Source organism: Lepidothrix coronata, unplaced genomic scaffold (assembly GCF_001604755.1).
Source record: "Lepidothrix coronata isolate B3197 unplaced genomic scaffold, Lepidothrix_coronata-1.0 Scaffold77, whole genome shotgun sequence".
NCBI lineage: Eukaryota > Metazoa > Chordata > Aves > Passeriformes > Pipridae > Lepidothrix > Lepidothrix coronata.
In genome coordinates, this window is record NW_016690257.1 from 3,946,512 (window position 1) to 3,970,080 (window position 23,569).

General features: G+C 39.5%; 1 protein-coding gene and 1 long non-coding RNA gene across 4 annotated transcripts in view; one reads left to right on the forward strand and one right to left on the reverse strand.

Moving 5' to 3' along the window:
• PIK3C3 (phosphatidylinositol 3-kinase catalytic subunit type 3) overlaps positions 1–22,105 on the reverse strand; it is a 69,164-nt gene extending 47,059 nt beyond the window's left edge. Inside the window, exons 1-10 of one of the 2 annotated variants that reach the window (XM_017819798.1) lie at positions 21,916–22,105; positions 19,048–19,236; positions 18,372–18,515; positions 16,267–16,396; positions 11,259–11,345; positions 9,032–9,127; positions 3,050–3,121; positions 1,871–1,975; positions 1,266–1,358; positions 382–567 (exon numbers count right to left, since the gene is read on the reverse strand). In XM_017819798.1, the coding sequence (XP_017675287.1) occupies positions 382–567; positions 1,266–1,358; positions 1,871–1,975; positions 3,050–3,121; positions 9,032–9,127; positions 11,259–11,345; positions 16,267–16,396; positions 18,372–18,515; positions 19,048–19,178 (1,044 nt within the window). In that variant the 5' untranslated portion in view covers positions 19,179–19,236; positions 21,916–22,105. Of the gene's footprint in view, positions 1–381; positions 568–1,265; positions 1,359–1,870; positions 1,976–3,049; positions 3,122–9,031; positions 9,128–11,258; positions 11,346–16,266; positions 16,397–18,371; positions 18,516–19,047; positions 19,237–21,282; positions 21,417–21,915 lie in introns of those variants that run through there. The other variant, XM_017819797.1, reaches the window with a different exon arrangement.
• Positions 21,437–23,569, forward strand: part of LOC108499676 — a 41,962-nt gene continuing 39,829 nt past the window's right edge. Inside the window, exons 1-2 of one of the 2 annotated variants that reach the window (XR_001875627.1) lie at positions 21,462–21,538; positions 22,439–22,491. This is a non-coding gene — a long non-coding RNA (uncharacterized LOC108499676). Of the gene's footprint in view, positions 21,539–22,438; positions 22,492–23,569 lie in introns of both variants that reach the window. The other variant, XR_001875628.1, reaches the window with a different exon arrangement.

Sequence of the window (23,569 nt, forward strand, 5' to 3'; positions counted from 1 at the left end):
ATATACGGCTTCATTTTACCAGATGGATTTGTTGCAAATCCTTTAGTCGACTATTTAAGTTCAGAGCACTTCTATGCAGGTTAACAATCAAAATTTATCACTGGTTTCTGGGGAGAACAACGGTTGTTTTATCTTGTTTGACTAAACCAGCTATTACTGGCTCTTCATGCTAAGACAATTATCAGTGAGTGACATTTAATAATGTGAAGACTTTGCTCCTCAGAGAGCTTACAGTAAATAGCAACAGTGAATTATTTTGTGTTTTCCTTCACTATTACTCCCTTGAATGCCTTGAGAAGTAGCAAACATTTCAAGTACTCAATGACACTAAAACTCCTGAGACCAGCTGACTTTTCCCTGCACCCACAGACCAACGAATACCTCATCATCAGCCTGCTGAAGCCTGGCAACAGCATAGCGCCGAACCGTTGGGTTGGTGAAGTGGGATGACAGAAGCTCTAGAGAGTCTTCCACATCCATGGGCTTCCACTTGCCCAGCAGCTCCAGGGCTTGCTTTGCCTCTTGTGGTAGATCCCAGTTGACACATTTTAAGAATTTTGTCAGGGCCTAAACAGAAAGAGGTGGGACAATTCATCAGTAAAACAGCAGACTAAACAAATTATTTCAAAAATTAATGTTTTTCATTAAGGTAGAACTAGATTCAGATTATATTTAGAAAAGCACAGACCTTGTTGATATAAGTAACAATACAATATTGAGTTGTTTTAATATGTCCCAAAAAACAGGAGTTGAGTTATCCAAAGAAAATGTAAAGATAATTGTTACTGCTCTACCACAACTACCGCTACATAAAAAAAGTCCACTGATGAGGGATTATTTTGTTATTCAATTTACTCTAGGTTTTCGGTGTGCTGCTCCTTACTCTGGTAATGCTAACCCTTGTCTAAAATGGATGAAGAAGCTCCTCTTCAATAATTTTTTCTGCTGAAGACAAAACTGGCGAAACTGGCATTTTAAGCTGACAGTCAGTGTTTGTAGAAAGACTACTGCAGTAATAGCCAGTTCACATGATTTAATGGGAAAATTTTCAGTCACTAATTTTTAAAACAGTAACATTACAGAAAAAATAGAATAATCTTGACTAGTTTCTATGACATTGAAGCTCTGTATGTCTGCAAGGAAAGGATGTTGTAGAAAGACTGCCAGATGATGCTCTTGCACTAGTTTTATCAAACAATTCCAGATCATTACTAGATGATCTTTAAGGTCTCTCCCAACACAAAACATTCTGTGATTCAACTTACCTTCTCCTGATGAGTTAGGTAATATCTGAATTTCCAAACCAAATCCTGTTCCTCGTAAGTTAGCTGCTTTGTCGGTGGATAACTCACTATGATCTATTAGATACATGGTCAGAAAGTGAGTTTAAAAACATCAACAGGCAAATGAGCAGCAAGTTAACGGAGTACACAGTGACAAAGCCCAACACTGACAACACACAAAAATAGCTAGGGGTAAAAAAAGAGCTTTCCAACAACACAAAGTTCTCATGCTATCACGGTGATGCTCCTCAGCTATGTTTGACTGAACTAGCAGTGAAGGCAAACATACAGAGTTACTTTAAGACTACCATTCACACCTACATGGTACATACAAAAGACACATTCTCACCCACCCAAAACTGTTTTACAAAAAGATTAGCAAGTACCTTCTGTTCCTTTCTGAGCTGGACCCTTCTAACTACACCTTTGTAACAAATGCTTAACAGCATTTCATCATTAACGGTTTTCTATAAACTGAAATTAACTTGTCACCAATTAAATATATTAGGACTAACAATATATTATCAAATATATTATCACTAACCTACCTATTAAAACTGAATTTAGCCATCATATGACTGACTTACATTAAGCTGATCTCGTGTAGTTGCATTAGGCTTCAGGTCATGATCAGAAGGTCCACTTCTTAAACTTCGAGCAAGCTTGTGATGTTTGCTTTCTACTAAGTTCTCCTAAACGCAGAGGGTAAGTCAGTATTTATAAATACTCAGTCAAAGAAAATTACTACTGAAATGAAACCATCTAGCGAAGATCACCAGCCTCTTGGAAAACGCATGGCAGTTAAAATTCACATCTAAAACTACAGCGCCTTCTGGCCTTTTGTTTGTTTGTTTTACAAAAAACTGCTTTAATACTAGGTGAAGGGGATTTTTAGGGTTTGTTTTGGTTTATGACTTCACACAGTTAACAAACTCTACCTTGCCTTCTGGTGAATTGCTGCAAAATGTAAGCATTTCAGTCAACACATACGTGATTGACAGCACTCAAACGTGCTAGACACTTCAAAAACATCTTTTCAGGATGATGTTTGCACCATAAAGCTTTGTATGCAAGAAAAACATCTCAAAAACTTGTCCCACTGTTAATACCATGTTAGAAACAGTAGGAGACACAATAGGAGCCACAGTGCCAACGAGATTTCAGCAGCCAAGGCAGTTTCCAGCATTGTCAGACTTGCTCTTGCAGTGTTAGATTTCAAGGTGCTCAAACAGTGTTGCCAGTACAAGCCCACTTACATTAAGGTTCCCAAAGCTGCCAATACCTGTCCCACTGAATTGGCATCCACAATAATGGAAATCTTTTCTAGAACTGTATTTAGGCACTGTCTACATGAAAGACAACATACAAGAGAGTGTAGGGAGAAAATATTTTAACAGATGAATTGACCAAGAGTTACTGCACCAGCCTCTAAATTCTACTTTTTGCTTCTTCAGCTCCCTCTTACCTTACATTCCCACCCTCTGACCTCTTTTGCCAACAGTCCCCCTTCTCTGCTTTCCTACATACACATCAGAAGCAAGCAGATTAAGTAAGGAAAGGAGCAGATGAACATAAGCATTAAATCAATTATTTATTTTAAACTAGCAGCAGCAGAAAAAGAAATTATAAAATTCGAAACCACTGATATTTCTCAACTGGTCAAATACATCTTTCCATTGGAATTTTAAAGTATTCAAGACAGCAAGCTTTCATCTCTATAAAAAGTTCAACAAAAATACAGATGGCATTACATGGAGCATGCTTACCATAGACATCTGGGGATCTGGAATCTTAACAATTTCAGGACTTGTTAGAATTGGAGATGACTCATCACCATCCTGAATGACAAGAAGTTAAAGACATATTAACCACATTAACCAACTTATCTTATTATTGCACAGTGAATTGTACTACAGTGAAAGAATGATGCAACTGCACCTTATTTGAGAGTTATAAAGGGAAAAAAGAAAATAAAAGATGAAATGTTTTTATTTTTATTTTTCCCAGATGATACACGTTGTGGCAAGAGAGATGGGAAGTTCACCCGAGGAGATACAGCTTGGCAACTCACTACTCTGCTGGCATCACAGGTGAGTGGAAAAATTTGCCATTATCGTTACACATGTCCTGTGGAAGCACAAAAAGAAACTAAACCAGGTTCTGTATTTCCACCAAAACAAAATAATATCCTAGAAATAACTGCCATGTTGAAGAAAAAAACTCCCTAAAAGTTCAACACAGACAAATTTAGGAAGATATATAAGTACCTATCTAGAGGGGTTCCAGAAGCCTTCCTTAGATGGGTCTAACCTGTGCGTCATAAATAAAGGAAGGAGAAGGTAAAAGATTCCTGCTTGAATCAGGGAGAAGAAAAAGAAATTAAGAGCTTGCCACCACATAACAAAGCCAGCAACTCTGTTGTTCTTCCTCAGTTTATCACAGCAGTGTGGTTTTGGGCTTTTTAAACTTAGAAGTGTAAAGAAGCATTAATTGCCATGAGTTACAAAAGAACATTTAATTTAAAAAACAGTATAAAATAGTAAAACACAAAACAAGACAACATCAGCATAATGTGTGCTATGATCTATTTATACTTAGTTTGTCCTCATTTTCTTTGCTGCAAATTTCAGCCCAGAATAAGGCTCTTTCGACATACTAACGTTTCCCTCGGTAATGTAACTTTGAGGTAACTTTGCGGTAATTTCTGCCCCCACACTCCTTTTTCTTTTCTTTTTCCAATCACATATGCCTCTTGGGATAGCTTTGCTTCTATAATTTTCAGAGGTAACTTTCAAAGGAGAGGCTTGTTTCAAGGGGAAGAAAAGAATCATTCATCACCAATGAGAAACATGAGTTAAAACTGCCATTAACCTTCTAGGAGAAACATTTTTTTCTCCAACTACATAAATTTTGTGTCACTGACTACAGTTAAATATCTCTTATTATTACAATGCACGTTCAGAAAGACACTTGTATTACATTTCTTAGTGTCCTATGCCTTTGTGAAGTAACAGTAATTTTACAGTAAAAATAAAAGCAGTAAGAGCACATACATCATTCCTAGTTAAGAGAAATAAACATACAATCTGGTGGTTGGTGACGATCCCAAAACATGAACAGGACTGCTTTTCCAATTAGTCTTTAAAATAAAAGCATGCATGCAAACATTGAAGAGGACCATGAGGACATTTGCTTACAGTTTCTTTGCCCTAAAACCATACTGCCTAAACAATGAACTTAGCTTTGACCTAATTCCATAGAATTAACAGTATTTCCAAAGTACTTCTATAATAACAAAGTACTGCTGCCTCACTGTAACAACAGATTGAACTGAGCTGGAGCCACAGTGACAGATCAGCATTCACATTGTACTAAACCTTTGCCATCTCATCAGACAGAATGTTCAGATCATGCTGATGTAGTTTTACAAAGTCTAAGTATATAAAAAACAATGGAAGTGTTGGGGATGGGAAATCATTATCTTCATAAACACATCTGGTGACAGGAGACAACAAGTAGATAGACTGATTTCTATCCACTAATTCTTTATCTTCCAATTCAAAACCATAATAAGACTGCAGTCTGATTTCTCCTTAATGTAACGACAAAGAATTCCAATGTCCCAGTGACAAGTTTCCACTCCGTTTAAAACCTTCACATAAAAATCCTGTATGAGAAATTGACACAGGAGTGGATTCAGTACTAACACAAGCATTCAAAATCCTACTAAGGCACTTTTAACATCCATGTCCCACGTGGATTCCCTAGGGATAAGCACCCTATACTACTACATCTTTCCCTCAGTGAAAAAAATTCAGTTTTGTAAACTGTAAAAGGAAACCTTACAGGCTGGTGAAAGTGGAACACCTACCCCACAATCAGAAGCCTATGACAGCTACTAACAACTCAGAACTCATCAGGATGAGAATGACAAAAGCACTATTACCTAAAGTTTGCTTACCTACAAAACCAAAAAAAGGTGCAAAGCCTTCCAGTGCCTCATGTCCAAATGTTTATAACACCCTCTAAAATAAAGATTGGAGATTTTTTTCCAAGACTAGTGTTAGAAGAATGATTTCTACACTCTTTGCTGGCATCTCTTTCTTGAACCTTTCAAAAGAATAATTATAATGACTGCTCCTTAAACTCCTTGAGTGCAGTTAGATTACACTTAACAGAAAAGCTGAAAGGTTCTAGGCACTGAGGTCAAGCATCAGGAAAACTGTTCCCAGTGTTTCATTGTGTTACAGAACAAAGCCTCAACCAAAGGCTATGAAACCAAGTTTTGCCAAGATTTGTGGGACAAGTAACTGTGTCAGGAGTCAACATTTTCCAGGAGATTGTTTCATGAAAACCTCAAGAAGGCACAATTACATGAATTTTCTTGTAAAGGATGTCAACTGTTGAACTACCCTTTTGACTGGATTAATATACAGCTCTAACTGTCATACCTGGAGAGCATCATATGCAGCACCACAACCCTGACCATAGAAACTTACTAAACCACACCAGTGCCTAAATTACCACTTGAATTTGGTCAGGTGTGCTTTTGAAGTGTCTTTCCTGTTATCCCCATGTAGTGAGTTTTAGCTCACATCATGGAAGTTTTAGAAATCCCTGACATTCTCCACCTGCCAACAGTCATCCAGCCCCGTGGGACGTGATGAAAGCCAGTTCCCAAAAACAAGAACATGGTGCAGACACTGGGCCTGCAGCAACCTCCTCACTTCATGAATCTGCTGCTCTTGGCTGCAACACTTCCCACAGCAACCAGAACCTGGGATGACCTGCTATTCTGCCACCAGAAAAGCAACATCAACACTAAACAGCACTAACTTGCTTTAAACTGCTGTGTTACAGAGCTATAGAGGTATTTCACTACATTAAGGTCAGTGTGTGTGACTTCATATAAATATTAGAGTCCATTTAAGACAGTTGACAAAATTTGCAAAATTTTCCAAACCAACAGCATTCTTCTGTACTTGCCTGAAAATCAGTTTTGCAACACTGGTAAATAAGGAGGTTTTAATTATCTTATTATTTAACCAAAACATCATTTCAAGTAACACCAATGAGATCCAACTTCTCCCACACAAAAAGTAAAAGGACAAGCAGTGCTGCAGGCACTACTTTTTCTTTCTTCAGATCCATGAAAAGGTCTCTGATAATCAAACTTCTCCTTTTCTTTTCAATAAACTGGATGCAGCAGTGCAATCATTTATTCAAACACAGGTTTCACTTGAAATCTGCCCAAAAATACATAAATGATAAATGCTGATGTTATTTGTTCTTGGTAATTCACACTGAATTTCTGCCTAAATGGAGAACCAGGAGAGATGCTCTCATTACTCACTGACTCTATCCCTCACGTCTTGGGTGCTGTATTAAAATGAAGTCAACAGAGAACATGGAAAGAGACACTGTTACTTCATCGTAATTGAATGTCGAGTCAAAGAATCTCAAATTCTATCAGCCACTGTTTAACAGGCTACTTCTTCCTAAACACTTGAAAACAAATACATCAACAAAAGTGTGACAAGTAATCTCCACTTTGACTATCGGTCACAGGCAGGTGACAACAGAACCCACTTTCATTATGCTCAGTGCACTGGATTGGTGATGCCCCATACATATACTGCAGGCTGTAATTGGAAGCATGACAAAAACGAGAAAACAGGCACTAATTTATGTACCATTTCCTACTGCTGTCAGAAAAGGGTCAAGAAATTGTTGAAAAGCTACTTAATAACAACAAATCCCTCAAACTGCAGTTAGGTATAGCTCTAATATGTACTACTACACATTCAATTACTTTATTTCCACAAGAGCAGACAATTCATAGTTATTCTGTTCCATGCACTCTTAACATGCTTCAGAAGCATCTGTCAAAAGAAAGATGCGTGCTCGAAGTCTGAATCTTCTTTCCTGCACCTTGCACATCTGTAAAACTATAATGATGGGGGAAAAAAAAAAATGTCATGTGTGTAAATCAGGAACAATTCATCTATAATGGCAGGTTGCTGGGGGTAAGGGAGAGAAGTCATTTTTAGGAATGTCATGCTCTTTTACGAAAAGAAAAGAGCCAAGAGGACACAAAACTACACAGCAGGCATCCTCCTCTGTTTGCACCTGAGAAATGTACAGAACATTCTCATGTAAAAAGCTAACTGTTAGTAAAACATTTAAATGTTTTTATCATATTCTGTTATGCTCTCCAGACAAATATTTCCTTGACTTCCACAGAAGTAAAGAGCTTTACTTTGTTTCATGGGGGAATCTGATACATTGTAGGTTTCACTGTGATTTGTAACAGAAGGGAGTTTTGTCCCCTACAATTGCTGGTTCTAGGATAAGTGTACAGAAGCACTATGAAACGAGCAAAAAGATTTTTGAAACATGGAGAAAGGTCGCATGGTCAGCTACAGTCCACAAAAAGAAATGCTAAAGAGATAACCTAGACATCTGCCTAAGGCACAGTTTCACTACAATTACCAAAATTCACCAAGAAACTAAACTAAAAGAAAAACAAAACAACAAAAACAAAATCAAATCAACTGCCCCTTCCCAAAAAAACCCAAACTAACACCAAAAAAACCAACTCCAAAAAACACACCCAAAGGTCAAACAAAAAACAAGCTTTCACTTGCAACAGATCATACAGTTGAAGCAGATTCCAACCTGTATCTTCTCAGATTTTTATTTTATTTTTGGAATCCTGCTTTTTGCCATTTGTTACTGTATTTTTCACTACCTTCTTCAAGAATTTTAAGATGGATCACAGCTTTTCTGTCCACATCAACTGGTAATATTGTCACAAACAGAGAAATACTTGTAATCCATTTCCCATTGTATTAACATTTTTGTGTACTGAATTACAGTACGACTCTTTAAAATTCTCAGAATAGATGCTCCTTAAACTTAGTAATTCTAATCTCAGAAGGACTCCAGCCTCTTTTTCTACCCTCTTTCTCCTTCTCATGAAGCTGCATTACTCAGTAACTTTCTGACTTCTTACAAATCTAAACAGGCTGAAAAATTTAAGAGGCATTTTTCTTTGAGATTACAGATATACTGCTTTTTCTATCTGAGTGGGTCTTTCCACAACACACAGGTCCATAAAAGTAATGATAATGCGTTCCAATGCCGCACTGCTGACTGTTAATCTCACTGTTAATCCTTCACCCCATTAAATTATAACTCAAAAAAATACTGAAGGCATCACTTTCGAGATCTGTTTCGTAAACAGCAAGAAAAGATGCAAGACATTACAGTTCAGAAGTGTTTTACTCAACTACTTCCACAGTATTTTCAGCATGGAAGACTAAGCTTCTATATTTGTTCATTTTACAGAAAATATTCACCAGTAGAGATCCTGTGCAAAGTTTTAATAACTCATCTTTTAGAAAGTCACCACTCAATACAGGTACGTTTCTTCCTGATCTAAGTCATAATTCTACATACTGCTACTCTGAAAGTACTGCTGGATGACTGAAGGAACTATAAATCAGAAACTTTTTAATCACTCACACTTGTTAAATTCTGTAATCTTGAACTCCATTACACAAATGACTGACTTCTGCAATCCTGTTGCATTTATACTGTTTGATTTGTATGTACATAAACAATTGCCACTGACAGCTGTCTGCTGCTATCCTGCAGCAGAATATTTCACCTCAGCAGAAAAAAAAGCCATTTTAGGTGCATATGTTGCCTTTTAAGGACGACCATAAAGCCTGCAAGGCACATACCTTTTCGTAGTAAACTATTCCATATTCTTTATCATCACACTTGACGCAGTGGAATTCAATCATCAGGTACATAAAATTGGAACTTCGCTTTTCCCTCTGAGAAAAGAACCAGCACAGATGTGTATCATTTATTGCAGGGCATCAATCTTCAGCATTCTCAGTACAGCAATTACCCTACTTCCTTTGTGCTGCAACTGATTAATTAGGTTATCAGTTTTTGCAGCAATTATTCAGTTAATCATTTCACAGCACTACTCGAGACCATATCACCTTTTTCCTGACATTCTTACTACCTCACATTCCCACTTCATGATAAACATCCACATGTAACAGATAAAAACCTTTTTTCATCAGAGCCTTCCAACTCACAAAGGTGTGAAAAAATGCAACAAAAAATAACCAGGTGACCACCAGGTTGCTGGTGCTTGCTTCCCCCCTCCCCAAACCATTACATATAATTATGCACGTCAAAGACAAAAAACAGAAGACATGAAAAAAATCACTTTTTAAGACAACACCATAAAAAGGGTCAAGTGAGCCTGGACTACAAGATTTGATTTGCAGCTCATTCACTTTCAGAGGAAGATTTGCTCATGTACGCATTTTTTAGATGCTTTAGTAACCTAGAAAAAGTGCTTAGAATTTTAGAATCTAGATGGGAAACAAGAAAGAAGTTATTATACATAACCATCACCAGGAATGTACATTTAATAAAAAACCCACACATCCCTTTCAACAGTGAGCAATTTCAGTTCATTTAATGTATTAATAATGGATTGACTTTCTAGCATAGGCAAAGTGGTTCTCTATTTAAAGTACTGCTCTAGGAACTAGTAACTTTTATTTTTCTGTACTTTTGCAGTAAGTAAAGACAGGAAAACAAAAAAAAAAAGGGGGGATAAAAAAGATTATAGGCTTGTTTCTAAAAAAAACCCTAAAACATTCTTATGAGTTTATAAAAACACAAATTTCAGTTAAACAAAAAATCTGATTCCAAAAGGCCTAATTATAAATTAGACAACAAAAATCTCAGAGCACAAAGCAGAAAACAGAGTTCTGTGGTCAAGAGGGATATAATGAGTTAAACAGTTTGAAGGTGATTTTGCTCAGTCAGGGTTAATATCTCACTCAGATATTGAACTACAAGATTATTATTTTTTTAAATATTCATTCAAATCTTACAAATGTCTTTTCTCAGTACCCAAAATTAAAAAAATAGAGTTTGACAGGTCTAAAGTCAAGGACCAGACCATATGTCTAAAAAGCTTCCCATCACAACCTAAATCCTAGAGCTAAGTTAGTCATGCCCAACAGTGTTTGTTCCAAGCTGTTCCAATTTATTAATAAAGTCTGTCTTCTGTGATCTAGTTTACTTGAAGCTGAAAACACTTAAGACATTTGTCTGTTCTGGTGGACGAAAAGCTGGACATGACCCGGCACCGTGCGCTCGCTGCTCAGAAACCAACTGTGTGCTGGGCTGCACCCAAAACACCGTGGGCAGAAGGTGAGGGGGGAATTCTGCCCCTCTGCTCTGGTGAGACCCCACCTGAAGTGCTGTGTCCAGCTCTGGGACCTCAGCACAAAAGAGATGTGGACCTGCTGGAGTGAGTCCAGAGGAGGCCATTAAGATGCTGTGAGAGCTGAAGCACCTCTGCTACGGAGACAGGCTGAGAGCTGGGGTTGTTTAGCCTGGAGAACAAAAGGATCCAGGAAGACCTTAGATCCCTTTCCAAAGCCTAAAGGGGCTCCAAGAGAGCTAGAGAGGGACTTTGGACAAGGCATGAAGTGACAGGACAAGGGCAAATGGCTTCGCACTGACAAAGGGCAGGGTTAGACTGGATATTAGGTGAAGTTCTTTACTGTGAGAGCGGTGAGACACTGGCACAGGTTGCCCAGAGAGATGGTAGAAACCTCATCCCCAGAAACACTTGAGGCCAGTCTGGGCAGGCCCAGAGCAACCTGATCTAGTGTAAGATGTCCCTGCTCATTGCAGGGGGGATGGACTAGATGCCCTTTAAATGTCCCTCCCAACCCAAACTATCCTATTATTCTTATTACTGCTGAAATAAAATCATCTTTGGAATCTTACAGAATTATTTATCATATACAGTGTCAGTTAAAGAAAAACAGGACAAGTACTTGAGAGTTGGTCTCCTAAGCAAGGGAGGGTTCCATATTAGCAAGTTAAAACCCCCCAAAATTATAAATCTGATGTTCAATGACCTACCTCATTGATCATTTCTATTTCTCTAAAGGTCAGTCTGTCCAGCCAGTCCACTTTTACCATGTGACCTTGCCGATGAGACTTGGTGAGCTGCACGAAAAACCACAATGATAACATTTAAATTGCTCAGAGCAAGAAAAAGAATACCAAAGTTATAATGTAACAGAGACACTAACACGAAATCAGGGGAAAAAATAAGGGAACTGGAAAAAAACCCCACAAAACTTTGTACAGTGTACACACAGTAAATCCTTGATAACAGCCGAGCTATGCCATAAAAATAATTCTACAATCTAAAATACCAGTCACAGCAAACACCATTATCCATCATCTTTGCATTTTTAACACATCGAAACCATTTTTGAAGTAAAGTCACATAAAAAAGATATTTTGTGTTACTGTTTCATACACTAAAATTACCAAGCCAAACAAATATAAGCTATTTCAAAAACTATCCATATTGAATAATTCTGCCCTTGTCAGCCTTACCTAAACAAGTTTCCAGACTGGGATCACAAAGGGTCAGCTGAAGACTTAGAGCAAGTCATAGACAGCTTCTTCTCTCTTTGTTTTAGTCACCTGATAAACAGTTCAGGTTTTGCTCCTACATCTACAAATTGCTGTAGTACTAGCAAGGATGTTGATTTGTTTGAAGGACTACTTAAGAGTGGAAGAGAAGATAAGATGTGAACATACTAACTGCAGTTTCAGATGTACTATCACGTAATTGCTTACAGGACATTCAGCAGCAGACCACATGAATACAAATAAGATCATCTTTTCAGCTCCTCAGAAATCACAAGTGATCTTCAAAAAATCAGTAATTCTTGTGGTATGCAAGAGGAGATGCAGAGGGACTAGAAGACTAAGTTTCTTCATGTCTTAAAGAAATCAGTATCTGTCTAGAAAATGGTTAGTGAAGAGACCTGTCAGAATTGTTCTTATTAAGGGAAAGATTACAACTACTATTTCATTAGCTTTGTTCTGTGGTCAACCTACCCAGCCAGGAGCAAAACAAGACACAGCAGATTTAAGACTTGTCTTTTCACACACCTATCAACTGCCCCTTCATACTGAACAACAGATCATCTTGCTTGGTCACGTTCCCCAGTGACATCCTGACATTTAAAACAAGTCCTTTGGGTTCTTTTTCCTCTTATTCAACTCCCCAGGGTTTAATTTGGGTCTAGCAAACTTTGGATACTGGTTCCTACCTCTAAGTAGGAAATGAAACTCCAAAATAATCTAGTTTTCTTAGAAAAAGTTTATGCTAGAAAGAGCCAGAAAACACTACAAGCCCACACCATGGCCTCTGCACCCTCTCAAGACTGGAATTAAATTTTAAGGCAGATTACTAATGAAAGCAAGCACGGCATTAGCTCTGAATGCCAACAATCATTCATTTCACAAACATGTCATCTAATTTAGCTTTTCTGATTCTTAGTTCCTACTAAGTCTACTAGAGATGAGGTTTAAAATTTTCCACTGAATATTAATCCTCAACTATAGTTCTTGGCTCTACTAAAGTAAAGGACTAATCAAAAGCAGCCACAATTTAAAAAGCAACTAAAAAGCTATTCAGCTGGGAGAAAAATTCTGCCTTTTTTATTTTTTTAACTGATTTCCAGATTTGCTCAGGATTGGCCATTTCAAGAGGCACTAAAATAGTAAACTAGCCATGACCATCTGATGCCCTTTGTTCTGAACCTGTTCCATGAAATACAGAAACACAATCCAGTAACAACTATGAGACTGTTTACTTGCAGCACCTGATTCACCTAGCATTTCTTTAGGCTCTAGACCACAGCACACCTTCATACAAGGAGTTACATTTTGATGCAAAGTTTGGAAGACCATTGCAACTTCGAAGAATTAACTCCATTCAGTATATAGTAGGGGCTTTTCTCATTTAGTTTGTCTCCAGTAATCTCTGGAACAGCTCATCTTCAGACTCCACAAACTTCAGAAACTTAACAGCACAAAAAGAAAAGGAAGGACAAGACAGGGGGCATGGCAAAGTCTAATCCTTAACAAAACTTCAGGATGTTAGATGTAAACAAAGCACAAAAATTCAGTTTCTGGGTTCTTTCAGCTTAGCTGAATGTAATGTAAACACAAGCACAACACAGTAATAATTTTTTTGCCATCTTTTGCTATATTCTGCAGCCAGTTCATCAAATTTCATCTCAGCAATATTGCAGAGACAGAATGTGGCAGGATTGTACTAAAAGGATAATACAGGACTTGGCCTTTGCCTCATATGCAACTTCATAATACACTTCAAAAGCAGAGAACCAGCAGCAAGTACACCAGTTATAACCCAAAATGCTGTTTCAGACAGGCTGGACATCACCACTTAATGCATTCAAAAATGTCCTATGTAGTGCACAGAACAGGTCTTCTCACTCTCAGCAATGAAGAAATTCCTTAGCGATGAAGAAATTCTTTACCCTTCCATGTCCACCACTCTACCCACTTCTAAGTTACTCTCCACTGTTTTTTTAATCTAAGAAAAATATTTTTCTTACTTACTTATTCAAGGCAGCCCCTCTAAGCCCCATCTTAAACCAAAGCAACAAAGTTTTCAGAATACCACATATTTGCATATAGCATTGACACAAAGATTGAGGATAGCATTTATCAAAGTCCTGGGGAAAAAAATGTTATTTAGATAACTTGGTCACAAATTCTTAGTTCATTTTCTTGTTCACTGCACTAGAGTATAAAGAAAAAAAAGTAATTTTGTATGTTTTAGAAGAAAATCATTAGTATCTTAAACCTCTAAGCCTCCCTTATAGAGGAAAAAAAGTCATAATACAGCAATTAATTAGGTCTGCATACAAGACCCAGGAGATCTGTAGGCATATATGTACACATGAAGAACTGTTCTCTTGGATTAATATTTAAAGCTTAAAATAAGAGAGAAGGTAGTGCCTTCCCTTCAGGGAAAGAACTAATCATCATCTGCTACTAAATAAGAGGCATCTCTTTAGATAGCGTCTCAACATTATTATTACCTAATTTCATTCAGCCACAGAAGGTGGGAGGGAAATGAATGGATCAAAAAGAACTTAAGAGTAGTTTTAGTTTAAGCAGAATAAATTAACACACCACTCATGGGAGGGATATCTTAATGTCATTAATATTTGAGCATGGTAAGGTACTCCACACTCTTCTCATTAATATTCCTTAGTACACAAAAAATCTACGTTCAGAATGCCTCCAGGATGCCAAGCCATGGCTTTTTCATCAGTAGCAATTTTACCAGCAAGATTCATGTGTTTTGTAAGAGCACAATGGTATGCTACCTCAACATGAAAAGGGAGACTTGCCATAGTACCAATTTTTCAAGGTAAAAGGATGCAACTCCTTCACCAGCCAGTCACTGATTTTATAAAAATTCCCTGCAATAATAAATACCACATACAGACATGAACTAAGAGCATGTCCAGAAAAAAGTTATCTTTTAGATGGAGAAAAGGTCCTTCAACAAGCTTTTCTCAAGAGCTACTTGTTTTCCTCTTACCTATGTTTAAATATACCTTTACACAGAATAGCATGAGGAGGCATTCAGCAACTGATGAGTAACCCTAGAAAAACTAAAGCTGATTGTGCTCAAACAATGGCTATTTAGGAATGCCACATCACAAGAACCTCCTCTGCCGTGTAAACAGCTGTGCAAATGAAAATTCCCACAGATACACCACCCAAAAACCCTACTCATTTCGTTGGCATCTGATGGTAAAATGTTTTTATAAAAGACCACAACAAAATACCAATGAGAATACTCTCATCTTTCAGAAATTAGTATCTCCCAAAACAGCTTTCAGAAGAAAAGAATGGGGGCAGTGATGTTATCAGCTTTTTGTTAGCCATTAACTACAACTCTCAAATGGGATGTGAAAGAAGAATTCCCTCCTATTGCTCAGAGGCTTTGAGAAAAAGAACAGGTTACAGCAGAACCAGCTATTTTAAGACCGAAATAGTCTACATTATTTGTGCTTCTTGAGCTAGACAGTATAAATAAGAAAGTGCTAAGGTTTGCTTAACAGAACTAATATGAAAGGGAAGGCCTACACTGTAAAACCCTTTCTCAGAAACCCACTTCATACATCATGTAACCATTCAATGAACTGTAAGCAAGCCCTGATATTTAGTGTCTCTCTACAGAGATTCTGCAGGCCAGAGGGGATTTATTCTACTATGATCAAGTGGCTTTAATGAGTTTTCCATTATAAATTCTATGTGAACTAATAAAAGACAGACCCTAGATGAAAGTTAATTTATTGCTGTGATAACTGTCTAGATGAGAAAGTGAATGCATTTATAGCACTGGACTTATTTTCAGTGGAAATTGTACAAAGGTGAGGATGAAAACTAAGAGACCAAGACTAAGAAGAAAGCTCAGAGAGTAAGTGGATTGAGTGGTTTGCAAAGTTTGGGGTAATCTTACCTGAATAATCAAGAGATCAGCTAGCAAAACATTTCAATAACTAACATTTTCTGATCAATTGCAGCAGTAGTTTTGATGGCAAGAATATACTCTGTCATCAAAAGCTTGGAGAATAAAATACTAATATAAATACATATTCATGAGCTGAAACTAATATCTATTTATATATTCAAGTTCTTTCTAACTTAGAGGTATGTCACACACATGTAAACACTACATCAGACAGCTTTAAAGCTGAAAGATGGCTTCTGAAAGAAACTAGACTGTCCTCACAAGTTACTGGTAGGAGATGTTCTTACTAAATCTGATGGAATTTGGATGTTAAGCTGTTGCAACAGAATGCTCTGTGTAGTAGAAGTTACTCGTATGTCCCCTTTCAAAAAACACTTCAGAGCAAGATCTAGTTCACTCCTTCGTATAAATCCTGTGAAATACCTAAACAACCAAAGGAAAGGAGCTTTCACGTGAGAAAACAGAATGGGCAGCCTGTCTTCCTTTCACTCCAGTGAAGTGCAAGTGTGTCACATACATTTTAAAAGTTACTTGCTATTCCATTACCTTTGCTAAGCGGCTCATTTGATCTTCAGAGACTGTGCTGCTGGTTCTCCCAGGAGTTTTGGTGGGCTCTGAGCCATCAGCTTCCACGTTGGGCCAGACTTTCAAGTCATGCATTCCTTGTCGAAACATCCTGCAGGGAAAATGCGGAATCACTTCAGTAAATTCAAAGTAATGCAGCTGTCAGGAGTCAAAATACATCAGCAGCTGCTACAAAATGAAGCAGCTTGCTTTGCCAAACTACAAAAGTTCGTAACTGAACTCTACTGCAAAAGTGACTTGCACCTTGTGCCCCCTACAGCCTTCATTTTACTGGCACATAGAGTTTAGAAGAAATATTAAGCCTGAGATAATTTATTTGGCAAGTGGAAGATAAATGGGTAATTCCCAAAGTCAGTGGGGGTGGTACAAACACAAATTGAGGACAGAGCTCAACCTTCGTAGCTTTATTATTTGTAATGAAGCAGAAAGTATTTCTCTTGATGTCCAAATTATAATAGTAACTTTAGGTCTGCCAAACCCCCAAAAACATCAACTAAAAAGCTACCTAAGTTTCATTTGAAGGTCAACTGACATAAAGCAGCCTTATGAGCTGCCAAATAAAAAAAACACACAAAGAAAAAAAAAATCCACAACCCTCCACACATTTTCTCCATCTATGCTTGAAATTGAATTGATAATTGAAAGTGTGCAGTGAACAGAACTTTGCAGGGTAATCGACCACGTCTTCTCTCTGCAAAACCCTGCTTCCCTTGCATATTTGTGCTGATCCACCTATAAAAGACGCTCCAAGAAATCAAGTGCATTACCTTTGCCATAGCTGATCACTTAACTCTAACAACTTCAGGTAAATACAACTGAAATGAACACCTTAAAAAGTCAACCCTTAAAAATGAGAAATAACAATGAGAAGGACCGTCTGACCTTAAATTTACACATCACTTCGTGGAATACAACTACCAAGGTCCAACATGTTGCAAATAAGATTTATAAATTTACTTTACTTCTACCTTTTTTCATGTGCTGTGCTCTACCAGCAGTCTTTGGGGCACAGTCCATTTTACCCAGTACAATTTTCTGCCCTAAGACTATGTCAATCATTTTTGTCAAAGCAGTATCCTCAATGACAGAGATACAACCTCTCCCTCTACAATCACTTTCTGCATTCAAGCATCATTAGAACAGCTTTCCTAATGCTAATCCAAACTTCTCCTGCACTTCCGTTTAACCTTGCTATTTTTTATCCACTGGTTAAAACAGGCTATTTTTTCCCATTTTCCAACATTATGTACTTACTAGGAAAGTGTTCCCAGTCTTTTTTTCAGCCTCATTAGTCTTTACACCTCCTCCCTCACACCTGTTTGCTAAACACTCAATGATACAGACTCCCAGTAGTCAGAAACTTGCTTAAAGTCAGTTGTATAGAAGGGAACATATCCCAGCTGAGTGGATTGGAAAAGAAGGATACAACAGCATCCCCTGTTGCATATACTTGTAAATAGTTCATGTCACATTTTACAGGAACACTACAATGCTGAACTATCGAAAATTTAACATTCACTCTAAACCAGAAAAAGTACCAGCACCTCATGATTTTCCTCAAACAACATCCTATTTTTTAAGTCTCCTTTGCACTCAGTCAAGATCCTTTTGATATACCCTCCATTGGACCATAGAATATTAACTTTGAAAACCTCTGATTTACTGAGTGATGTTTTATTCCCTATAAATAACACTACATTAGCCGCCCAATTGCAAGCCAACTAAATCAATTATTTTAGTAATCAGTACTGGCATCCAGGCGCTGCAAAAGTATAGATATGAAGTGATTTCAGCATTTGCTACCTTTAAATCCAAACCTGCAGATCTTAAAAAAAGCCTAAATTTTAGTGTTACACAGAAGAAGAGTTCATTTATACTACACTGTAGCATGAATGAAATTAGAGTCAGGAAGTATAAGAGTAAATAATCTATGCTTCTGATTTTTGAAACATGTAATTGTTAACCTGGTTTAAGAAAGATTTAAAAATGTCTCTCTCATAACCACTGCTACCTTACTACTCACAAGCAAGCTTCAAAAGTGCACCACAGAAGAAAAAGCAGTTTACCCATATTTCCCAAAGAGCGAGACCGTTGTTCCTCCCACAGGAACTGCTTTACCAGGGCCATACACATCCCAGATGGTCAGAGCCACCTGTGCATTGCGAGGCAAGTCTGGATACTTCACAGGCAGCTTCAGCCACTCATTCCAGCTGCAGAGAAACACTTTTTATTAGTCATAAAGCTTTAGAATTCAAGTTACTCTGTATTAGTTTACGCAACCCAAATTCTCTTCAGAATATGAATTTCCAAGGGCAGAAGGACTATTTTCCTGCAGGTTGTAAGCATTCAAATACTTGTCTTAAGCATGACTAAAAGGCAAGAGACCAAAAAAAAAAAGTCTGGCTTGATGACTAAGTGACAAGGCTGTCAGCAAACAGTCTGAAAATGTGCTAGTCCGGGCCTCAGTAGTCACTTAGATAGTAAAACATGCCCAGGTAACAATTTTAAAAACAACAAAGTAACAACAAAGGTAACAATTTTATCACTTACCTATTTCACCAAAATATTGGTATTGTGCTGTCAGGATAACACTAACCAATACAGACACTTGAAAAAACATAACTCATTTGAAGAAGGCAACAGAAAACAAATCTTTCTGACAGAAATAAAAACCATATATATATCTATCCATACTACTTGATGCCCCAGCAATTAAGAGGAAATAAAAGGCAAGTCACTTACTTCCATCTAGTGCTGAAAGCCTTGTAGGAAGTTCTAACTGGAAGAGCAAGAGGTTTCCCCTCTGCAAACACCTGACAAGTTACATACAAGTCAGAGCAGGTATCTTGATACAGTCCTGAGAACTTCAGCATCGGATCTTCTAAGAGAGCTTTGTAACTCTTCTGTTCTCTTTTCCCTTCCAGACTTCCTCTACGGGAGGGACAGAGGAGAAAAAAGAGAAAGAGAAAACATAGATAAACCAGAATTTGTTTTATCCACAGTAGAAATGCTATTGTAGTTCCACAGATCATATTTAGATTGCCCAGTACTAAGGCTATTCTCACTTTGCATGACTTGCTGGTAGTGAAATCCAGATACCAGAGAGGAACAGAACGCATTGTTATTCTGATTTAGAGGTGGGAGAGAAAAGCAGGGCAAGAATTACTTGTTTGCCTTTTCAATGGAGATAACTTCTTCTAGTACAACCTGCAGATTCTCAAATTAGGAACCTTAAATAGGACAACAACCAGATGCCATATGCTGCTATTATCAACAAACCAAACTAAACATCAGATTACATGCACTCAAAATACTGTTTGGAAAAAACAAACCTCCAAACCAGCAATGGTAAGTAAATCTTAATTTTTAAGATTTATGAAATGTATGATTGGCTTTGTATGTCAGTCATCTCTCAAATCAACAACAAAACAAAGTTCAATTAAGCAGACTGTTCAAAAAAAACTTGCAACACTTTTCACAATGTTACTATTAAGACAGAATTTCTTAGGCTTCAGCTAGACCATGATGAAAACAATCAAACACATTAAACAACTGACAGTGGATGCACATGTTAAAACAAAAAAGGAATTGTTGTGGTGGTGACAGGAAAACACGTAAGATCAACCTTCCAGCAAACAGAAATCTATCTGTACCACAAAAAAACTTCAGAGCAGATGAACAAGTTACTTGCAAGAAGCTAGCACTGCACATTCCAGGATGACATACAGTCCAATGCAAAAAAAAATAAAAAATGCTAATTTAATTTTGTTTGGTGGAATGAAACAGCAAAGAGGACACATGCCTCTGACTCAGGTATCCCAGACAGGCTCAGTTGGAAAGGAACTTAAAGATCACCTTGTTCCAAACCCCTGCCATGAGAAGGGACATCTTCTACTACTATCACCTGTTCAGAAGTTAAATAACCCTGAATAACCTTCTCAAAGTTAGTGTGCCAGAAGAGTGTAACGTACTTTAATGTATCACCATCAGGCACACTACATTTTAGAGCCAGCTACATCCCTCCTGCCCAACTGTTAACATCCCATTGCTGTGATGCAGAAAAGTGACTTAAAAATGGTAAATACACCAGTGAAGGATAATTCCAGCTTCAGAGGAAGTCCTTCCATATATGCAGCTGGGAACATACTTAGGTGCTGCAGCACCTGGACCTTCCAATAAAAAACCTGGCTAAGAGCATCTTGCTTTCACGGGAGAATGGGAAGAAACAGGAAGGGTGTCACCAGTTTGTGTCCTTCCCGTATCACTGAGGATCAAGCTATGGCAGTGTGGTGGCCTTACAGCAGGTGAGAGGAACTTACACGAGAGACAGGGCAAGGCTGTGCACAAAGGCCTGGAGTGACAGGACAAGGCGAAATGGCTTCAAACTGAGAGAAAGAGTAGGTTTAGATGAGATATTAGGAAAAAATTCTTCCCTGTGAGGGTGGTGAGACCCTGGCACAGGTTGCCCAGAGAAGATGTGGCTGCCTCATCCCTGGCAGTGTCCAAGGCCAGGTTGGATGGGATCTGGAGCAATCTCGGCTAGTGGAAGGTGTCCCTGCCCAGGGCAGCGGGGGGGGGGGGGGGGGGGGGGGGGTGGTGGTGGGGAGTGTGGGATTGGATGAGCTTTAAGGTGCCTTCCAACACAAACCATCCTGCGACTCTATGACACCGGCAGATGAAAAGTTACCAGACTGCACTGACAACCAATCTTTGCCTCAGAGGACCTGAACACACAGATATCTGAGTTCGCAGCCCTGCTCCAGCCCGGCCCCTCGCCCGCCCAGTCCCGTCTCCTCCCCGGAGAGCGGCACCCGCAGCCCCGGGTGTCGTGAGGGATACGGGGCCGGGCCAGCACTGCCCGCAGCCGGGCACCGCCGGACTCCGGGGTCAGCACACCCGTCCAGGGGCGGGCGGCCCAGCCTCCCCCCACGGCGGCAGCGGCCGCTCCCCCGCAGAGCCGCGGCGGCGCTCACTCACATCTTGAGCTGCACGTTGATGTCCAGGTCGCAGCTGTACACATAATAAAGCCTCTCGGTCTCGCCCATGGCCGCCGCTCCCCCTCAGCACCCGCGGGCAGCACCGCTCCCCACTCCGAGCATGCGCCGCCGCCGCCATCTTGAGTAATGGAGGAAGGAGCGGCACCGGCCCTTTACCAAAATGGCCGCCGGGCCGTGGCGCGCCCTCCCCCGCGGCCCCCCGCGCAACGGGGGGGGGCCCCCAGAGGGGCGGTGAGGTGAGAGCGGACGCGGGGGATGCAGGAGGGCTCCAGTGCAGCCTGCGGGCGGGGAGGGTTAGAGCAATTTAGCAGCCTCACAGAATCAAAGAATATGCTGAGTTGGAAAGGATCCACAAGGATCGTGCAGTCTTACTCTTTCCCCTGCACAGGGCACCCCAAGAATCACACCACGTACCTGAGAGCGTTGTCCAAACGCTTCTTGAACTCTGGCAGGCTTGGTGCTGTGACCACTGCCCTGGGGAGCCTGCTCCTGCAGACATCCACCCTCTCAGTGAAAAACCTTTTCCTGATTCCAACCATGAACCTTTCCCATCTCAGCTTCATGCTGTCCCCTCGAGTCCTGCCACTGGTGATAAAAGTGAAGAGATCAGTACCTGCCCCTCTGATTCCCCTTGGGAGGATGCTGAAGATCACAATGAGGTTTCCCCTCAATCTTCTCCAGGCTGAACAGACCAAGTGCCCTCAGCCACTCCTCGCACGGATTCCCCTCAAGGCTCTTCTCACCATCCTCGTGGCCTCCTTCGGACAGTCACAGAATGGTTTGGGTCGGAAGGACTTTAAAAGCTCATCTCATTCCACCTCCTGCCACTGGCAGGACACCTTCCACTATCCCAGGTTGCTCCAAGCCCCATCCAACCTGGCCTTGAGCACTTCCAGGGATGAGGCAGCCACAGCTTCTCTGGGCAACCTGTGCCAGGGCCTCAACCCCCTCACAAGGAAGAATTTTTTCTTCTTCTCTCTGAAGGACACCAAGCAGAAATGACTGTGCCCTTCTGCCACCAGAGGACAGGTTGATTGCTGAATTTATTGTGATTATTTTGTTATCACTATGCTGACTTTGGGATGATTTTTTTCTCATTTTTTTAATGTTTTTTCCCCTGAAATCTCATCTGTCAGCAGCAGCAGGTGATCAGCAATCACCAGATTGGTAACAGAAAACATGGTAAGATGTAAGTACAGAATGCATCTGCATCTGGCACAGGCAACCAGAAACCACCAACTTTCATACTGTAAATACTCATACGATTTTAAAAAATCATTAATGTTTTGCGTATTAATACAGGTTGTGGGCATCTTTAAGTGACAAAAATATAGATGTTCTATACATGTAGTTATTACTATCCTACGCTTATTCTGTTTTGAGGAGAAAAGACAACGCAGAAAGAATCGTATCCTGCTGAATACACCACCTAAGGAGTCTTTCTGCTGTGCCTTTTGCAAGGAGAAATGTCTATCTCATATTGGCCTCATAAGCCACCAGCGTGCCTGTAACAAACGTGGATAGAGCCTTCCTAAATCTTCGTTTGCGAAGCCCAGCCATGATTATGCTTATTCTGTCAACATAGGCAAAGCAGCTGACACTGACAAAGAGGAGTTGTGTGTTATATGTTCCACCACAGCTGCTGAAATTCTCAGCATTGATAAACAAAAGTACAGAAAGTGCTGTTTTGCTGTAGCTCATTGTACTTAGAGCAGGATTGGTCCTGAGGAAGCATCCAGACAAAGGTGCTCTCTCCCAGCATAGCTCTTACTAAAAACAAAGATAATTGTCACTTGGAACCACCATGTTCTCTTCCATTTTCACAGCAAGAATGAGTTAATGGGTGGATGTGGAAGGACATGTCAGCTAATCCTGTTCTCTTGCAAACCAGTAGCTCTGAGGGAAGAGGCCAAGACAGGGGAGGAATGCCTCTTTTTAGGAAAGAAGGACTTTTTCACCTCAAAACTACTTTTTTCCCATCAGGTTCTCTGACCAGGTGGTCTTTTCTTCCTTTTTTCTCCAAAACCATTAGGACACTAGAGAAGACCATGACCCAGAACCATATATCACTAAAATGAAGTCTTCCCTTTCTAGCACTGCCTCACTGGTACATGTCATGAGACCAAAACATAACTGAAACATAATTAAATTAATAAATTCCTTTACACACGAAAAGTGATCTTTTACCCAGCTTTTTCTTTCTTAATTTGTCACTTTTTGATCACATTTGCAGTTTCAACAGCCCCGGCAGCTGCCATTCATGTATT